Here is an 18,914-nt window from a genome sequence, read left to right on the forward strand (position 1 = left end):
AAAATAAAAATAAAGTTAAAATTCTCAGGTTTTTTTGTGCCCGGGATGGCTTTGAACATTGATCCTCAGCTCCTGAGTAGCTAGGATTACAGGCATGAGCCACCGTACCTGCCCACACCTGTAATCTTATCTCCAGTTAACTACTCAAAAACCAGAACTGGAGCTGTGGCTCAGTGGTAGACCTCTAACCTTGAGCAAGAAGAGCTAAGACAGTGCCCAAGCATTGAGTTCAAACCTCACAAATGACAAAAAGAAAAAAAATATCAAACCCTCATTACATAAAGGTAAACAGTTAACCAAACCATAAGAACATAATCAAAAGCTAAAAGGTTTTCAAAAAAATTTATTCCCATAAATTAATACACATAACAGTGGGCATTTTAGAGTCACAAACTACTTAACAGAAAAAGAACAGCAGGGACATCCTGTATGCCAATGTTACCAAAAATGTACAAATTTTCACTCAACTATTGACCATGATAATATAGACACTTGAGGCAGCTATTTACTGGCCCAAACCCCAGTTCAAGGAAACACGGAGACTTCTCACCCAGAATTTAAGTCCAATCCAGCACCAGAGAAGGGCTTGTGCGGACAACTGACAAACACCTGTGTGGGGCAGCAGGTGACAGAGACCCCAGGAGCAGCCCCGATCATCTTCCCTGCTCCCTGCGGGACAAGGCGCTAATATTGAGCTGTGATTTTAGCCACATTAAGTCTCCTAGTCAGTTGTATGCAGTTCATTTAGTTTAGGAAGGAGCCCTCTACTGTTATGAACACTCAGCACATCTGGCCAATTATTTATTTGGATACAGCCACCTAAACCGTGGTTATTTATAAATGGTTCTTTCCATGATATGGGGATGGGGGGTGGGGATGGAGACCAAACAAAACAGGAATATGAAAGAAAGCACCAACTGTACTCGTCCCTCCCCAAGTAATGGGAGAAAAGCATCGCTGCCTAGGGGTTGGTCTTTCACAGATCTTATGATGCATGTCGTAGAGACGAGAGGGAATCCCTTTTTGGAGATGCTGGGCTGGACTGCAGCTCTGGCCCTACTACCCGGTCCTCATACTGGTGGCAGCACTTAGCCAGGTGACCAGCAATGAGCCCCATGGGGAGGGTTGTCCACAGTGGGAGCTGGAGTTGACCTTGGATGGCCCTGAAGCCTATGCAAAAGACCCTTTCAGGTAGAACTGTGACATGTCACAACTTTTCACAGCTCTTGAGCGAGCACTGGATTTGGGGATTCACAGCATGAGTTTCTGAGCTTTTCAGGCTCCACGTAACACAAACACTATGTACAAGTCCTTCCATGGCACTTCCCTCTCTGCTTTACCTGGTGATGAGGTACGTCCAAACGAATGCAGCAATGAGGCTGGGAAGGAGGCTAAGAGGGATGGAAAAAAAGAGATGCAAGGGATGGAGGTTGGTATAGGTAAAAATGGAAAGATGGGTAAAGAAGTGGGCATAACCCCGACTGGCCCTGAGATTTCTCCTCTCTTCCCATACCAGTAAAGCTCAACTTCTGAAGGTGAGTTACAGTTCTATAAGTTGTATTTAATGCTAACTTGCCACCACTTGGGATAGGTGAGAAACTACCAGCTTCCAACAGACTTCCTGTAGCTCTGGGCACGTGATCTGCCCAGTAGCTAATGACCCTGGCTGTAGCCAGACGCTACATGTTCCCCGATAGCCCTGACCCTGGCTCATCAGTAGTGAAACTAGATGTTAAGACAGGTGTGGCTGAGCTGAAGGATCAACCTCAGGTTAGTAATGAAGTTTATGATGGGTGCTCCTCCTTGCCGCTAGAACAGAAAAGCCCTCACTACAGAGCATGCCAAGAATTCCAGACAGGTTGGGCAAGGTGGCTCGTGCTTATAATCCCAGTTCTTGGGAGGCCAGGAGGAGTTCCAGGTTTATCTGGGGTTATACAGCAAATTCCAGGCCAGCCTGGGCTACAGAGTGAGACCCTAGCTCTAATAAAACAAAATGCAATCAAAAAGAATTTCCAAGACTTGGTGGGGTTGGCCCCAGAGCAGCTTTCTCCTACATTCCTCTAGTCCTCTGGTGTGAGATGGCCACATTCCAGATCACTGTTCCCGGTGCTTTCAAGTACCGTGCCTCAGAGGAGCCAATCTGAAAGATCTGTCACGACCGTGCTCCTGCAGCTGAGCCACTGACTCCCCACTTGTTGATGTATTTGTACAAGGGTACCAAGTGCCACCCATGCCCTCCTGCTGCAAATGGGCAGAGAAGCAATCTGAGAGGCTGGAAGCCCCTGTCCTGGAAGGGAGACGTGCTGAGGTGATGCACAGGCATGTCCACATCTGGACAAGGTATAGACTGACAGAACGTGGTCCCCATCGTTTAGAGTCAGTGTGGAAACCCAATGTCTCTTTAATCACATCAGGCTATGGCTGCAGCAGCCCCATGGATGAGCAGGCATGGAACTGTAGTTACAGAAAAGGCAGGCCTGGAAGACAGACTTTTCCTGTTTAGGTCAGTTTTTCTACTCCAGTGTGGCGTAGACAACCTACAAAGGAAAGGCACATAGAAATCCCTTCACCCTCTCCATCTTCCCACCAACAAATGAGGAATGCAAGAATCTGAGGAGAGTTGTCAGCCAACACTTCTGGACGGCACTGCTTACTCTTCTCCATGAATTCCACGGGTGGCTGCTTCGTGGCAGTGGCTCGGGAGAGGATGGGAAGAGGTAACCAGTGTTCTGAGGGTGCCTGAGCATCTCACTTGCCAGCTAGGGAATGTTCTTTGAACCCTTACTTTTAGAGAGACCCACCTACACACACACACACACACACACACACACACACACACACACACACACACACACACACACACACACACACACACACACACACACACACACAGAAAACACAAAAATATTCAAGGAGAAACCACAGGAAAGAAGGGGTGGAGGAGGCAGGCTAGCACACAGGAAAAGACCATCTTTAGGCCTACTGACAGACCATCTTTAGGCCTACTGACCACACGCACGCACGCACGCATGCACACCGAAAGCCAGGTACTCCTGACATTTGACATTTCCAGTAGGTTTGACATAAGACTCAGGGTACACTAGGTGCCCTTAAATAAGGGTAGGTGGTAGAAATTTGGGGACCCCATTGCAATAATGTGTCTTAGCACTTGAACTATGACTGGACTCTTTCAGAGCAGGCCACTGGGACAGCTCTTACCAGGGGCCATGGTGCCCAACTTGGTTATACACCAATACTGCAGATAAAGCCACACTGAGTTTCAACAGTTCGCAAATGACTGGCAGAGAAATCTGCCTTAAAATGAATACATGAAACAAGGAGACAGTATTGACGAGGCGGATGGAAAGGGCACTACCTCTTACGAGCCACACTAGAAGTTGGAGATGAGGAGGGACAGCTTGGAACTTATGAATGGGAAAATGCCCCTCTGTATGCAGATAACTGGTCCAATGCCTGCCATGTGTTCTCTTTAAGACACGTGTTGTCTTTCTTCTTAATGTCTTACAAAATGTTTGTGAAAATCACATTTAAAGGCCCTGGACATGCAGCAAAAAATACAAAAGAATAAAAATAATAAAAAATAAGACAAATAAAAATCAACACCACAACATTAAAAAAGTGCAACTTACTTTGAGTGGGGCCTGATTGGGCTCCTCTGGCACTAGTGACCCAAAGTCCCAGAAGGGAGAAGTATACACACACACACACACACACACACACACACACACACACACACACACACGGCAGACAGACTGAAAAGGATTAGAAAACACATCAGTTCATGTCTTCTTGATTACCAAAATGAGCAGGTGAGACCACACAGGACAGGAGGCCAGGACCCCCTCCCTAGGCCAGGTTTCTAAGTAATCTTGGTCTAGCACCACCGTAAACCAAGTGGAACTTTCATGTGGACGTGCAAATACTGTGAGCCCTCAAAATCCTAGTGTTGCTAAAGATGCGTGAGCTCCTTCCCCATGGATGGCAGACCCTGGCAGGTGGTGGCCAGATGCCATCAAGGACCATTTCCAGGAGAATGCGAGCATTCCTGAGGTTCTGTACTCAGCAGTAAAGTAAAGCACCCTCCTCCTTCACCAGCTTCTAAAAAGGCTGCACCTCAACATGGGTAAAAATTCACCAAATGGGCATCGTGAGTGGTTTGGGTGTAGGACAAAATTAAGGAACCTCTTGCAGGGAGGTGGAAAAAAAAAATCTCAAATTGAGATCCCCAACAGGACTGTTCCTCAGCGGCCTGCTGACTGCTCCTGTTCCTCTTCCTTGGCAAAGAAGGCTTCTAGTTCCATCAGCTTCTGTATCAAAAGGGCATCCAGCTCTCGACCCTGCAGAGCCGCCTTCTGGGCCCTGGTAAAGCTGCCTGTCAGCTTGACTTTACCTCGAGCTCTCCTCTTTCGAGGGACTGTAAAATCCTGAAATTCTAGAACTCGCTTTCTTTTCTGTTGGCTGACTGAGATTAGTATACCATTCCGTTCCTTGGGTTCCTCAAAGATAGTCTCTAAACACCTGAGGGGAGAGCACAGAACAAAATCACCAACATGACTCACAAGGCTGCAGCATTTCCCATGACCAGATTTTGAAGTCTCATCAGGCACCGATAGATAGGCCTAGCGGTAGAGTGCTTGTCTGACATGCAAGAAGCCCTGAGTTTGACTTCTCAGTACCACATACACAGAAAATGCTGGAAGTGGCTCAAGTGGTTAAGCGCTAATGTTGAGAAAGCTCAACAGTGCAGGCCCTGAATTCAAGTCCCAGGACTAGCAAAAAAAAAAAAAAAGAAGAGGGGCCGGGAGTTTGGCCTAGTGGTTAAAGTGCTTGCCTAGCATGCATGAAGACCCGGGTTCGATTCCTTGGTACCACATACATAGAAAAAAGCCGGAAGTGGTGCTGAGGCTCAAGTGGTAGAGCTTTAGCCTTGAGGAAAGTCCAAGGACAGTGCTCAGGCCCTGAGCTCAAGCCCAGGACTGGCAAAAAAAAAAAAAAAAAGAAGAAAGTGCTCATTGGTGAAAATGTAACTAGCCAGTGGGCTGTGTATTGATGTGACCAATGCTGACATACTGATAAAGAACCACTGTAAGAAACTGAATGGCTCCAAGGTCCCATCAATGAGAATCCAACTGATTCAATCCACAAGAAAAAAAAAAAAAAAGGAGGGGGGGCGTGCCAAGAGTTTGGCCTAATGGTAGAATGTTCACCTAGCATGCACAAAGCCCTGAGTTTGATTCCCTGGTACCACATACACAGAAAAGTAAGAAGTGGCATTGTGGCTTAAATGGCAGAGCGTTAGCCTTGAGTAAAGTGTACAAGGACAATGCCAAGGCCCTGAGTTCAAGCCCCAGAACTGGCAAAAAAACCAAAAAAAACAAAAACTAAATAAAACAAATGCCATAAAACAGTCCTTTAGGGGATGGGAGTTTGGCCTAGTGGTAGAGTGCTTGCCTAGCACACACAAAAACCCAGATTTGATGCCTTGGTATCACATACATAGAAAAAACTGGAAATGACCGGGAGTTTGGCCTAGTGGTTAAAGTGCTTGCCTAGCATGCATGAATACCCGGGTTCGATTCCTTGGTACCACATACATAGAAAAAAGCCGGAAGTGGTGCTGAGGCTCAAGTGGTAGAGCTCTAGCCTTGAGAAAGTCCAAGGACAGTGCTCAGGCCCTGAGCTCAAGCCCAGGACTGGCAAAAAAAAAAAACAAAACTGGAAATGGGGCCAGGAGTTTGGCCTAGTGGTAGCGTGCTTGCCTAGCATGCACGAAGACCTGGGTTCTATTCCTCGGTACCACATACATAGAAAAAAGCTGGAAATGGTGCTGAGGCTCAAGTGGTAGAGCTCTAGCCTTGAGAAAGTCCAAGGACAGTGCTCAGGCCCTGAGCTCAAGCCCAGGACTGGGGGAAAAAAAAAAAACAACAAAAAAAACAAACAAAAAGCTGGAAATGGCACTGTGGCTCAAGTGGCTCTAGCCTTGAGAAAGCTCCGAAAGTGCCAAGGCCCTGAGTTCAAGCCCCAGGACTGGCAACTTCCCACCCCCACCCCCCAAAAAACAACAAAAATAGTCCTTCAGGGATTTGGTCTATAATTTGCTGGCCCTTGTCATTTACTTTGAACTACTGTAAGAAACTGAGTACTGGTGGCTAATTACAGTACCTCTAGCTACTCAAGAGGCTGAGAATATAGGAAATGAGGCTTGAATCCAAGCAACTCAAATAACTCCAAGCCCAGTAAACACATATAGACACATACATCCCAAAGGAAAAAAGGCTTGCTCCAGTTTAGTACAGAGGTGTCTGATTCATTTTTCAATGGCTATCCAGCACATTTCACTGTAAGAATGGATCAAAATCCAATGAGAATCTAGTAATGGATATTTCAGGTCGTGATGTTATTCAAATGTCTTATACAAACGTCATAGAGCACAGGTACAAAACCCCACGATAAAGTCCTATGGCATTTGTCTGGACTACATAAAATATTTGATAAATGTCATTGATTTGAACCAAATTCAGTGGTAAAGTCAGGACCAGCCAGCCTGCATATTTGGTAAAAATACCACTATAAACTGGAGGCTTCTGCATCTGCCTAGGGCACATGATTTCTTTCCGGTCCGATCACGACTCTAGCTCAAGGGTTATTTCAACCACCCAACACACAAGCCTTTCCTAAAGTAAAGAACAGAGATTAACAACAATCATTTCAGACCTTCTCTCTCATCTCAGTCATGTTATACCTACCTGTTTGCAGGAGGAGACTTGTAATTCTTGTTGGTGTATATTTCTTCTAAACTAAATTCTTTCTTTTTTAACCTGAAAAGAGAAAAAAATAGTTTCTTCAGGCCCTCTACTTTACCTTATATTTTGTATAGTAGCAGTACTGGGGTATGACCTGAGGATCTCACAAGCCTTTTCCCTCTGCCAGCCAAACCATACCTCTACTTCTGACTTTCTGCTAGGTCACTGGAGATAAGTTCCTCAGATTTGTCTGCCTGGGCTGACTTTGAACCAAGATCTCAGATCTCAGCCTCTTAATGTCCTTCAAAGAAAATATAGATTGGTTTCTCAACTTTATCATTTCCATTTGCTTACTCTAAATCTTTCTGTAAATACATTAGATATGTGTCTTGTGTGAACAGATACTGGTTTCTTTCCCAGGGTGCCAATCTTCAAATTTATGATGTGTCTGAAATTCTATCTTGTGTGTGCTGATATTGGGGTTGAACTCAGTGCCTAGGCATTGTCCTTCTAGCATTTTTGTTCAAGGCTAATGCCTAAATCTGACCACAGGAAATTCCTGTATGTTCCTCATATGATTGGGATAAGCCAACATATTTTGGAAGTAGCAGGTTTTTTTTTTTGCTGGGTGGCTCATGCCTGTAACTCTAGCTACCAAGGTAGCTAAAGATCTAAGGACTGAGGTTTGAAGCCAGCATAGGCAGAAAAGTCCAGAGACTCTTATCTCTAATTAATTACTTAAAAAAGCTGGAAGTGAGCTGGGTGTGGTGGCTCATGCCTGTCATCCTAGCTACTCAGGAGGCTGACATCTGAGGATCAAGGTTCAAAGCCAGCCTGGGCACAAAAAGGACCTGAGAATCTTATCTTCCAAGTAACCTCTAGAAAACGGAAGTGGGGCTTGGCTCAAGGGTAGGGCAGTAGCCTTGAGCTGAAGATCTCAGGGACAGTACCCAGGCTGAGTACAAGCCCCAGGACCCACAAAAAAAGAAAGAAAGAAAGAAAGAGGGGCCTGGAGTTTTGCCTAGTGGTTAAAGTGCTTGCCTAGCATGCACGAAGGCCTGGGTTCGATTCCTTGGTACCACATACATAGAAAAAAGCTGGAAGTGGTGCTGCACTCAAGTGGTAGAGCTCTAACCTTGAGAAAGTCCAAGGACAGTGCTCAGGCCCCGAGCTCAAGCCCACGATTGGCAAAAAAAAAAAAAAAAAAAAAGAAAGAAAGAAGAAAAAAAAAAGCTGGAAGTGGAGCTCTGGCCCATGTAGATATACACCAGCCTTGCATATAAAAGCCAAAGTAAGAGCACGAGGCTCTGAGTTCAAACCCCAGCATCTATGCGCTCTTACACACACACAAAGCTTTCTTTTTTTGGCCAATCCTGGGGCTTGACCTCAGGGTCTGGACATTGTCCTTAAGCTTGTTTTGCTGAAGACTAGCACTTAACCATTTGAGCCATAGTGCCACTTCTGGCTTTTATGTTTATGTGGTACTAAGGAATGGAATCTAGGGCTTCAGGCATGCTAGGGAAGCACTCTATCACTAAGCCACATTCCTCTGATTTCAAGCTCATGGGCTCAAGAGGTCTTCTGCCTGTCTTGCTAGTAGCTAGAACAGGTACATGCCATGAAACCAAGTTTTATGCTTTAAAAAAATATTTTTTTGGTGGCACTAGAGTTTGAATTTGTTAGGGGTGCTCTGCCATTAGACCCATGCCTCTAGCCCTTTTTTGATGTATTGTTTCTTAATTTATGCCAACCTGGGGCTTGAATGCAGGGCCTGGCCTCTGTTCCTGAGCTTTTTGTTCAAGGCCTGTGCTCTACCACTTGAGCCACAGCTCATGTAATACAACAGTTCAAGTATGACACTTGCTTTTTTCCCAACCACAATCCCGTTTGTGTTTTTCATGTAGCTGTGATGACAGGCACGCCTCACCATCCCAGCCTTTTCTGCTGAAATGGAGTCTCGTGAACTGATTTGCCTGGGACCTTGATCTTGAGTGAACACCGATTCCAAGCATAAAAATATTCTGTTTTGTTCTGGAAATGTGGCTTAGTGGTAGAATGCTCGCCTAACATGCATGAAGCCCTGGGTTTGATTCCTCAGAAATCCATAAGCAGAAAAAGCCAAAAATGGATTTAGTGGTTAGCACTCTACCACTTTGAGCCAAAGCATAACTTCTCCTGAGTAACTGAAGATAAAGTTCCACAAACTGGTGCTGGTGGCTCAGGCCTGTAATCTTAGCAACTAAGGAGACTGAGATCTGAGGATAGCAGTTCACAGCTAGCCAGGGCATGAAAGTAGCCCAATTAACTACCAGAAAACCAGAAGTGGAAGTGGCACTGTGACTCAAAATGGTACAGTGCTAGCATCGAGCTGAAGAGCTTAGGGACAGCATCTAGGCCCAGAGTTTAAGCCTAATGAAACCCCTTCCCCCTTCCAAAAAAAGTTTCATGGACTTCTGTGCCCAGGATGGCTTTGAACCTCAACCCTCAGATCTCAGCCTCCTAAGCAGTGAGGATTACAGGCATGAACCACCAGTGCGCGGCGTTATTTCTTTTTATTTCACTCAATTATATAAGACAGATGATTTGTTATTTTAATTTCTTTGTTTTGATAAAGGCAAATGCTTTATTATATGGGCCATGTCCCCAGCCTTTTTTCCCCCCTTCCTTTATCAGGGTGTGTGTGTGTGTGTGTGTCCTGGGGCTTGAACTCAAGGGCTGTCCCTGAGCTTTTTTACTCAAGGCTAACACACTACTACTTGGTCCACATGTCTACTTCTGTCTTTTTGTTAGTTAACTGGAGCTAAATGTCCTATGGATTTTCCTGCCTGAGCTGGTGTTGAACCATGATCCTCAGATCTCAGCCTCCTAAATAACTAGGATTATGGGCATGAGCTATGGGCACTTGGATTCAGATAAAGTTCTTCACTTTTTAACAAGGGGTTGGCTCTGAACAGTGATGATCTCCAGACGGAGACTTGCTAACCTTTTGCCTAGACTGGCTTCCTGATCCTGATTTGTTTCTCAACTAGCTCTGAGTTACAGGCTCCAGGTCATTTTAACCTTTTTCTTTTAACTCTGGGCTTGGGCCCTGTCCCTGAGCTCCTTTTGCTCCAGTCTAGCAATCAACCACTCGAGCTACAGTATGACGTTTTGGGTTTTTTCTGTGATTAACTGGAGATAAAGAGTCTTGCTAACTTTTTTGCCTGGGCTGGCTTTGAACTGTGATACTCAGATCTCAGTTCCTAAGTAGCTAGGACTCTAGGTGTGAGCCATCGGCATCTGGCTCCATGACACTCTTCTTTTTTTTTTTTGCTAGTCTTGGGCTTGAGCTCAGGGCTTGAGCACTGTCCTTGGACTTTCTCAAGGATAGAGCTCTACCACTTGAGCCTCAGCACCACTTCCTGCTTTTTTCTATGTATGTGGTACGGAGGAATCGAACCTGGGCCTTCGTGCATGCTAGGCAAGCACTCTACCACTAGGCCAAACTCCCGGCCCTCCATGAGACTCTTATCTCCAATTAACCACCAGTGCTAGTTTCAAGTGAAAAAAACAAAACATTGCTCAGGCCCTGAGTTCAAGCCCCTGACTTACAAAAAACAAAACAAAGAACTCATCATACTTTTGATTTCAAGAAAAATAAATTGAAGAAATCTGGGTGCTTTGCCTTGAGCAAAACAGCTCAGAGACAGCACCCAGGCTTTGAGGTAAGCCCCTAAACTGGCAACAAAACAAACAAAAACGCAAATACATAAAGTTGAAGAATTATTTGCATTGGCTAAAGACAGAGGATGTTTATTCATGCATTTCTTCATCCACACATCCCCAGTGCCATTTATCTGACTTGAATTAGTCACTGAACCAGGAACTGGGAACATAGAGGCAAGAGATACCACTCTTAAAATTAAGATTTAAACTTGAGCTTTAACGTAAAGGTTAGTGGAGAGTTGGAGTATAACTTTTTTTAGCTACATATTTCTTCTAAGTTTGCTTGTCAACATGTGTAATACTTTGTTTTGTTCTGTTTTCTAACTCTGGAGAATTTTATCTTCCTAAATGTTAAAAGGAAAGTTGCTGGATTTCATAAAATGCATAAAATGTTACATTTTGGATATTTAAGATGGTTTTATGTCTTCTCTTCTTTCATTCTACTAATACGATATCAATACAACATTAATTTTCCACAGGTTCAGCTTCCCAGAGCAAATACTACTTGGTGTCATGCAGAATCTTTTTTTTTTTTGCCAGTCCTGGGCTTGAGCTCAGGGCCTGAACACTATCCTTGGACTTTCTCAAGGCTAGAGCTCTACCACTTGAGCCTCAGCACCATTTTGGCTTTTTTCTACGTATGCGGTACCGAGGAATCGAACCCGGGTCTTCATGCATGCTAGGCAAGCACTTTACCACTAGGCCAAACTCCCGGCCCCAGAATCTCCTTTTTTCCCCCCAGTCCTGGGCCATAGATCAGCTACCTGTGCAGCTGGAATTACTGATGTATACCACCACAATTGTTATGGAGACTAACTTTTTGTATAACTGGTCCTCAAACTCCACTCTTATTGACCTCCATCTCCTCAGTAGCTCAATTTACAGGTGTGAACCACAGTGTCTAGATGATACAAATAGGTATGAGATTCTTTTTTTCTAGTGTCAAAGTTTTAGTCTTGGCCATTATGTTTTATGATAAAACTGTAGCAAAAACGGAAATTAATTAAGGCTGAGATCTGAGGATCATGGTTCAAAGCCCAGGCAGGAAAGACCATGAGACTCTTATTTTCAGTTAATTACCATAAAACTAGAAGTGGCAATGACTCAAAGTGGTAGAGCTCTAGTTGTGAGCAAAATGGCCCTGAGTTCAAACCCCCAAAAAGATGCTTTCAAGCCCCTCTCCCCCCAAAAAGATGCTTTTGTGATAAGTTAGTTAAAAGGAAGCACCTACTTCCCCACTTACATCTGTATCTGTACTCTTTGGTCTGAGCCATTTCCTACTTTACAATTATCTTGGGCTCCAGGAAGAACAGGATTCACAGATAAGCATCCTGTAACAAAAGGCAAAGTTTTGCCCAAGAATAGCTAAGAAGCTAAAGACCACTTATCAGGCCTCCAGAGATAAAGACTAAACAAACTACATCACTATGACTTTTAACTTTTAATTATGCATATCTTTTTTACCTCCAGCTCCCAATTATTCCTGTTTAACCTGAAGCCAATGTATACCTTGAAGGTGGCCAAAGATGTACTGAAGTGCTGTCTTCTCATTGTAACCATGCAATAAACTGCCCTCCCCTGTTTTTGTCCATCACCATTCTTTTATTTGGCATATAGAGGCCAGTGGCTAGACCTAACATGGGACTGTAGACTTTGGGCCACAGGGTCTAAAAACCTCATTTAACTTTTACCTATAGGAGCAACATAATCACCAACATGTGGCTTGATTTTTCCTTTCTTTCTCTCCCTACACTGGATTTGTCTCAGTGCTCTAAAATATACAAATCATGTGGTGTTTTTTTTTTTTGTTTTTTCTTTTTGGCCAGTCCTGGGCTTGCGCTCAGGGCCTGAGCACTGTCCTTGGACTTTCACAAGGCTAGAGCTCTACCACTTAGCCTAAGTACCACTTCCGGCTTTTTTTCTATGTATATGGTGCCTAGGAATTGAACCCATGTCTTTGTGCATGCTAGGCAAGCACTCTACCACTAGGCCAAACTCTTGGCTCCATGTGTTTTTTTTTTTTTTTTTTAAACCAATCTTGACTCAAGTCTTAGCACAAGAAGTAAGAAGGTCAGAAGCCAGCTCGAGTAGCAGTAAGCTCAGTAGCCACAGGACTGTGTGTGGACTCTGCCCTCCAACCAATGTGTTCCTGGTGGCTCTCCTGAACTCAGACTAACCCAGTTCTTTCAGGTAAATCTGCTGCTCTATCCTCACCATCAATAGTCTCCAACCTCCATCTTCAGTACCAGCTGACTCTATGGGGCAGGCGGGCTTTGACCTTGAAATCATCTATGAGTTGCACAATCTAGGCAAAGCATGATGGTGGCCTACATGCCATCAGCATATAGGAATAACAGGTCCTGCTATGAGGGGAGGGAGGGGGATAAGAAAGGGAAGGAAGACTCTAGGGCTACTTCTGGGAAATCCTGGTACTACTTTATTCCTTTGTTGCTGGTAAATGAACCCAAGGCCTGAGACATGCTATGTGTGTATTCTACTACTCAGTACCACATAAACAGAAAAAGCTGGAAGTGGTGCTGTAGCTCTAGGGATAGGGTGCTAACCTTGAGCAAAAGAAGCTCAGGGACAGTACACAGGGCCCTGAGTTCAAGCCCCAGAACTGACAAAAAAGAAAACAAAACAAAAAAGGGGCTAGTACTGCTTAGTGGTAGAGTACTTGCCTAGCATGCATAAGTCCTGAGTTTGATTCCTCAGTACCACAGAGACAGATAAAGCCAGAAGTGGCACCGTGGCTCAAGTGGAAGCGTGCTAGCCTTGAGCACAAAGAGGCTTAGGGACAGCACACAGATATTGAGTTCAAGTCCTGGGACTAGCAAAAAAAAAAGGGGGGGAATTAATATTCATCTTACAGATAAATTTCTGTGGTTTAGGAAAGTTAAGGAACTTACCTCAGGTTATCTAAGGAATTATATTAAGTGTTCATTTACTGATGAGAAATGGAACACTATCCTTCACAAGAAAATAGAAATCTGGAGATATTCTTAAAAATTAAAGTCATGACACATTAAGTCCTTTCCCATTTTCAGTGTTCTCAGTTTTGGGAGCTTGGGTTCTGGGGCTGGCTCTGGCGGACTGACATTTAGGACCTAATGCAGGTTTCTAAACTACTGAGTCTTGGTATCTTCACCCAAACCTAGGAGGCCAACAGTACTTACCTTCCAGAACTGAGATGAACTGAGATTATGTGCGCACAATATCTGGCACAGTAAGCTCAAAAAAAAAGAAAAGATTAAGAATGGGGCTGGAGGCCTGGCTCAGTGATAGAGTACATGTCTAGCAAGTGTAAAGTCCTGAGTTCAAACCCCAGTACAAGCCAAAACCAAACCAAACCAAAACACCCAAAAAACAAAGAACCCTCTCCCCCTAAACCAGCAAAAATTAATTAAAATATTCTTTCCAGAATGGTATTCTATCACTTGAGCACATCTCCAGAAGAAGTATAAACATATGTAATACATTATAAATATATGCAAAAATACATTGCATGATTAGACTATATTAAAATGTACAGAAATATGGTAAAGAAATCTTCAGCATAACTAATGCAAGATAATAAAAATGCATATATAAATTTTGAACATAAACTTTAGCCACATGACCAATTAATTTTTTAAGACAATTCCTAGAAGCATAATCAACTGCATAAAGTAAATGACTATTTAAAAGGTAACTTTGTTTTGCCTAAAAATGCTCCAAAAAAGTGAGCCTAGTTTGTACTCAAGAAAGAACTCACCTTTTGGGTCGAGGTAGGCCCATTGGAGTAAGATTAGGATCTGGCTTTGGAATTGTTTTCCGTATTCGAATCTGGGAGACTTTCTTTGGCCTCTTCTCTGGCTCAGACTGTTTTTAAAAGTTCAGAAGAAAGATGGGTAAGGCATAAAACACTTTTCATAAAGCATTTTTCCTGTTACTCAAGACATTGTGTCCATATACTGCAGATAATTCTTTTTTTTTTTTTTTTTGCCAGTCCTGGGCTTGAGCTCAGGGCCTGAGCCCTGTCCTTGGACTTTCTCAAGGCTAGCACTCTACCACTTGAGCCTCAGCACCATTTCCAGCTTTTGTCTATGTATGTGGTACCAAGGAATCGAACCTGGGTCTTCGTGCATGCTAGGCAAGCACTTTAACCACTAGGCCAAACTCCCAGCCTCAGATAATTCTTATAAAAAGCATAAGACAAAACTCCTCGTCTTCCTCCAACTGGGCTCACACTACCCCTTCACATGATTAGAACAAAACTGTGCCTTTAGCGCAGACACTGAGTTTATCATTGTGAAAATCTGCAATGAAATTTGTAAAACAAAACACCATCATTCATTGACAGCTCTGTAATCCAAGTCTCTAGAAAGGTGGCTAAATGCTGTCATCAACAAAAATAAACTGGAGAAAACCAATGGAGATTAGAATTCAAGTATGGTGATATGTGCTTGCAGTGCCAGAGACTTGGGGGGCTGAGGCAGGAGGATCTCTTGAGCCCAAGAATTAGAGGAATAGGTAACATAGTGAGATCCTGTCCCTAAAAAGAAATTGCAGGAAAAACAAAAGAAATCCAGTGTATCTTTTACTTTCAAAGGCCAAGCAGAAAGAAAACTTATAGCTTAGCTCTCTTTAGTACTCAGCTAAGGTTATGGGCAGTGAAGGCACTCAGGGACTGTCTACACCTACAATGTGACATGAGTCAACGATGGAGATCAATGCCACTGTCACTGGACCCCACTGGGCGCTTTACCTCTTTCTGTTCTGGAGGGCTGCTCTGGGGGCAAGGGCGTGCTGCTGTCACACCATCCAGCTCATTAAATGCAGGATCCTGGAACTCAGAGGCTGAAAGCAGGAGCTTGCTGACATCTGGTTCTGTTACCAAGCAAGACTTTGGTACCAAGGCAGTGAATGCAGGTTCTAACCTAGCATTACAGAGAGAGAAAGAAAGAACCATATGAGAGGGCTTTTTTTCAATGGACAGATTAGACTTCTTTCCAGGAATAACATCTCCAGAAAACCTGTTTTCTAGTTTCTTCTACATATACCCTGAGTCTATATGTCAAAAATAATAGGAATAAAAAAAAATTTAAGAATGTGATTCATTCATTTCACTGGTATAGGTTTTACAAAGGAACAGGTAAGGCTGGGCACTGGGAGCTCGTATCTATAAATCTAGCTACTGCAGGGCACCAGTGGCTTATACCTGTAATCCTAGCTACTCAGGAGGCTGATATCTGAAGATCGTGACTCAAAGCCAGACTGGGCAGAGAAGTCCTCGTGAGACTCTTCAATTAATCACTCAAAAGCTAGAAGAGGCTCTGTGGCACAGAGACTCAGGGACAGCTCCCAGGCCCTGAACTCAAACTCTACAATGGACAAAAACAAATAAACAAACAACATACAAACAAAACTAACTACTCAGGAGGCTGAGATTTGAAGGCAGTGGATCAAAGTCAGCCAAGGCAGAAAAGTCAGCAAGAATTTTATTTCCAATAAAACACCCAAGGTTCTGAGTCCATGCCCCAGGACTTGCACACACACAAATAAAAGACAACATGCTTGAGCTGTAGAGATATAGATCAAACAGGCCAGGCCAAGTGATCCTTGTATGTATCACCTGTGAACACTTCTCCTTGCATCCTCACTTACCTTATGTGACTGCCAATGGTATTGAATGTTGTGGCATCCACGCCTGGAAGAGGCACATATGGTAACCTGGTATTGCTGAAGTGAAGCAAAAGCACAGAAGCAGTAGTTAGCACAGTGAGACACCCAGAAAAGTCCCAAGAAAGATGAAAACCATGAGAAAGGAAGGTATATGCCCATCACTGGAACAGAAGCAAGCTGGCAGGAAGCTGATTTTCTCATACAAATGGGAAGAACATAGAAAGAGACAAGAATGGCACACTGTCTTTAGATACAACATCACTTTGTCCAGCATGATTTCATTAACTATTTAAACATCAAAAAATATATCACCATCTGAATGCTGGTGGCTCATGACTATAATACTGGCTATTCAAGAGGCTGAGATCTGAGGATTATAGTTTGAAGTCAGTCCAGGCAGGAAAGTTAGTGAGATTCTTATTTCCAATTAAACAGCAACATGCCAAAAGTGGAGGTGTGACTCAAGTGGTAAAACACTAGCCTTTTGTATGTGTGTGGCGGGGGGGGGGGGGGGTCATGGGGCTTGAACTCGGCCTGGGCACTGTCCCTGAGCTCTTCAGCCCCATCTCCTATTTTCTAGAGATTAATTGGAGATAAGAGTCTCAGGTCCTTCTGAGCCCCCAGACTGGCTTTGAACCTCGATCCTCAGATCTCAGCCTCCCAAACAGCTAGGATTATAGGTGTGAGCCATCAAGCCCATGAACACCAGCCTTTTAAGAAAAAAAATCAAAAAACAAAAAACAAGAGTGGGAGGCCCTAAATTCAGGCCCCACTACTGGCACAAAAAAGGAAAGATTGATAATCACTTACAAATGAATTTATAAGTCCTGTTGGATAGATAGCTTTTTGCATGCCACCATAGCTAGAACTGGTATAGATTCTCCTGGTTTTAGAATGTGGTGCGTGCTTCATTGACAAGGTATCTGTCTGTGTGACAACCTCTTCTCAGACATACAAAGAATTTGTTCATCAGCTATGGAAAACAAATAATTTAGATTTCTAGAAAAATGTTTAGTACCAAGACAGATTTCTGAGGCACACTGATAAAAGGACAGGATGGAATTCTGCAAAAAGATCTGACCAAATCAGGAAATAGGAGTCCTCTGTTCTTATATGGACAGTGCAAACCCTAACCAGCTGGGATGGGGCTTAAAACAAGCCCTCATGTGCTGGGTGGGGTGGCACACACCTGTAGGCCTAACTGGGAGGCTCACTTTAGGCTATAGTCTAAGAAAGTAAGAAAAGGGAAGAGCAAGAGTGATCAGAGGGAAACAGAAAAAGCTTCATATGCAGCCCCTCCCCAGATTTAGCATCTATTTAACAAAGAACGATGCCCTTCTAACCTGCTGGAGAATAAAGTTCAAGTGAGAAAATCTGTGTTATTATACCAAATGTACAAACAAGTCTCTCCCAATCAATCTGGAATATCAGGGTTTTCTTTGCCTTTCTCTGTTTTTTATTATTTATTTATTTGGCTAGCCCTGGGGCTTGAACGCAAGGCCTGGGCTTTTTCAAGGCTAGTGCTCTATCACTTAAATCACAGCACTACTCTGGCTTTTTCTGATGTGAATCACCATCCCCATTCACCCCCTTTTTTTCATTTATCAGTCTGTAGGGCTTGAACTCTGGGTCTGGGTGCAGTACCTGAGCTCTTCAGCTCAAGGCTACTGCCCTACCCCTGAAGCCACAGCACCACTTCCGGTTTTTTGGTGGTTAATTGGAGATAAAGAGTCTCACAGTCTTTAGTGCCCAGGCTGGCTTTGAACGGCCATCCTCAGATCTCAGGCCTCTGAGTAGCTAGGATTTCAGGTGTGAGCCACCTCACCAGGACCCCAGCCCTTTTTTTTTTTTTTGCCAGTCCTGGGCTTGAGCTCAGGGCCTGAACACTGTCCTTGGACTTTCTCAAGGCTAGAGCTCTACCACTTGAGCCTCAGCACCACTTCCGGCTTTTTTCTATGTATGTGGTACCAAGAAATGGAACCCGGGTCTTCATGCATGCTAGGCAAGCACTTTAACCACTAGGCCAAACTCCTGGCCGACCCCAGCCCTTTTATTAGATGGTACGGTGATACTGATGGGATTACTTCCAATTATTCACTTAGTAGTCAAACCACAAGAACTCCCACACAGTTCATTTTAAAACCTGGATGCAGGTGGCTCACACTTGTAATCCTAAATACTCAGGAGGCTGAGATCTGTGGATTTTGATTCAAAGCCAGCACAGGTAAGAAAATCCATGAAACTCCTTTTTTTTTTTTTTTTTGCCAGTCCTAGGCTTGAGCTCAGGGTCTGAGCACTGTCCTTGGACTTTCTCAAGGCTAGAGCTCTACCACTTGAACCTCAGCACCACTTCCAGCTTGTTTCTATGTATGTGGTGCTGAGGGATCGAACCCAGGTCTTCGTGCATGTTAGGCAAGCACTCTACTGCTAGGCCAAACTCCCGGCCCCTTTGGGTTTCTTAAGGCTAGCATTCTACCACCTGAGCCACAGGACCACTTCGGGTTTTTTTTCTGTGTATGTGGTACTGAGGAACTGAACCCAAGGCTTCATGCATTCTACACACGCACTCTACCACTAGGCCACGCTTCCAGCCCCTGCATTTTCTTCCTTCCTTCTTTTTGCCAGTCCTGGGGATTGAACTCACAGCCTGCGCACTGTCCTTGGGCTTTTTTCTCAAGGCTAGTGCTCTACCACTTAAGCTACAGCACCACTTCTGGCTTTTTTTCTATGTATGTGGTACCAAGGACTCGAACCCCGGTCTTCATTTATGCTAGGCAAGCA

The 18,914-nt window shown here is 44.1% G+C and overlaps 1 protein-coding gene across 8 annotated transcripts in view; it reads right to left on the bottom strand.

Moving 5' to 3' along the window:
- Positions 1–325: 325 nt before the first annotated feature.
- Positions 326–18,914, bottom strand: part of Prr14l (proline rich 14 like) — a 43,838-nt gene continuing 25,249 nt past the window's right edge. For 3 of the 8 annotated variants that reach the window (XM_090320529.1, XM_090320527.1, XM_090320522.1), the window contains 5 exons: positions 16,116–16,190; positions 15,217–15,388; positions 14,224–14,330; positions 6,768–6,839; positions 3,001–4,539 (listed from right to left, as the gene is read on the bottom strand). In XM_090320529.1, coding sequence (XP_090176655.1) covers positions 4,263–4,539; positions 6,768–6,839; positions 14,224–14,330; positions 15,217–15,388; positions 16,116–16,190 — 703 coding nt within the window. In that variant the 3' untranslated portion in view covers positions 3,001–4,262. Of the gene's footprint in view, positions 2,538–3,000; positions 4,540–6,767; positions 6,840–11,209; positions 11,801–13,645; positions 13,701–14,223; positions 14,331–15,216; positions 15,389–16,115; positions 16,191–18,914 lie in introns of those variants that run through there. The other 5 variants (XM_090320524.1, XR_016532982.1, XM_090320526.1 and 2 more) reach the window with 5 other exon arrangements.

This window comes from Megascapheus bottae, chromosome 28 (assembly GCF_031878675.1).
Source record: "Megascapheus bottae isolate mThoBot1 chromosome 28, mThoBot2.hap1, whole genome shotgun sequence".
NCBI lineage: Eukaryota > Metazoa > Chordata > Mammalia > Rodentia > Geomyidae > Megascapheus > Megascapheus bottae.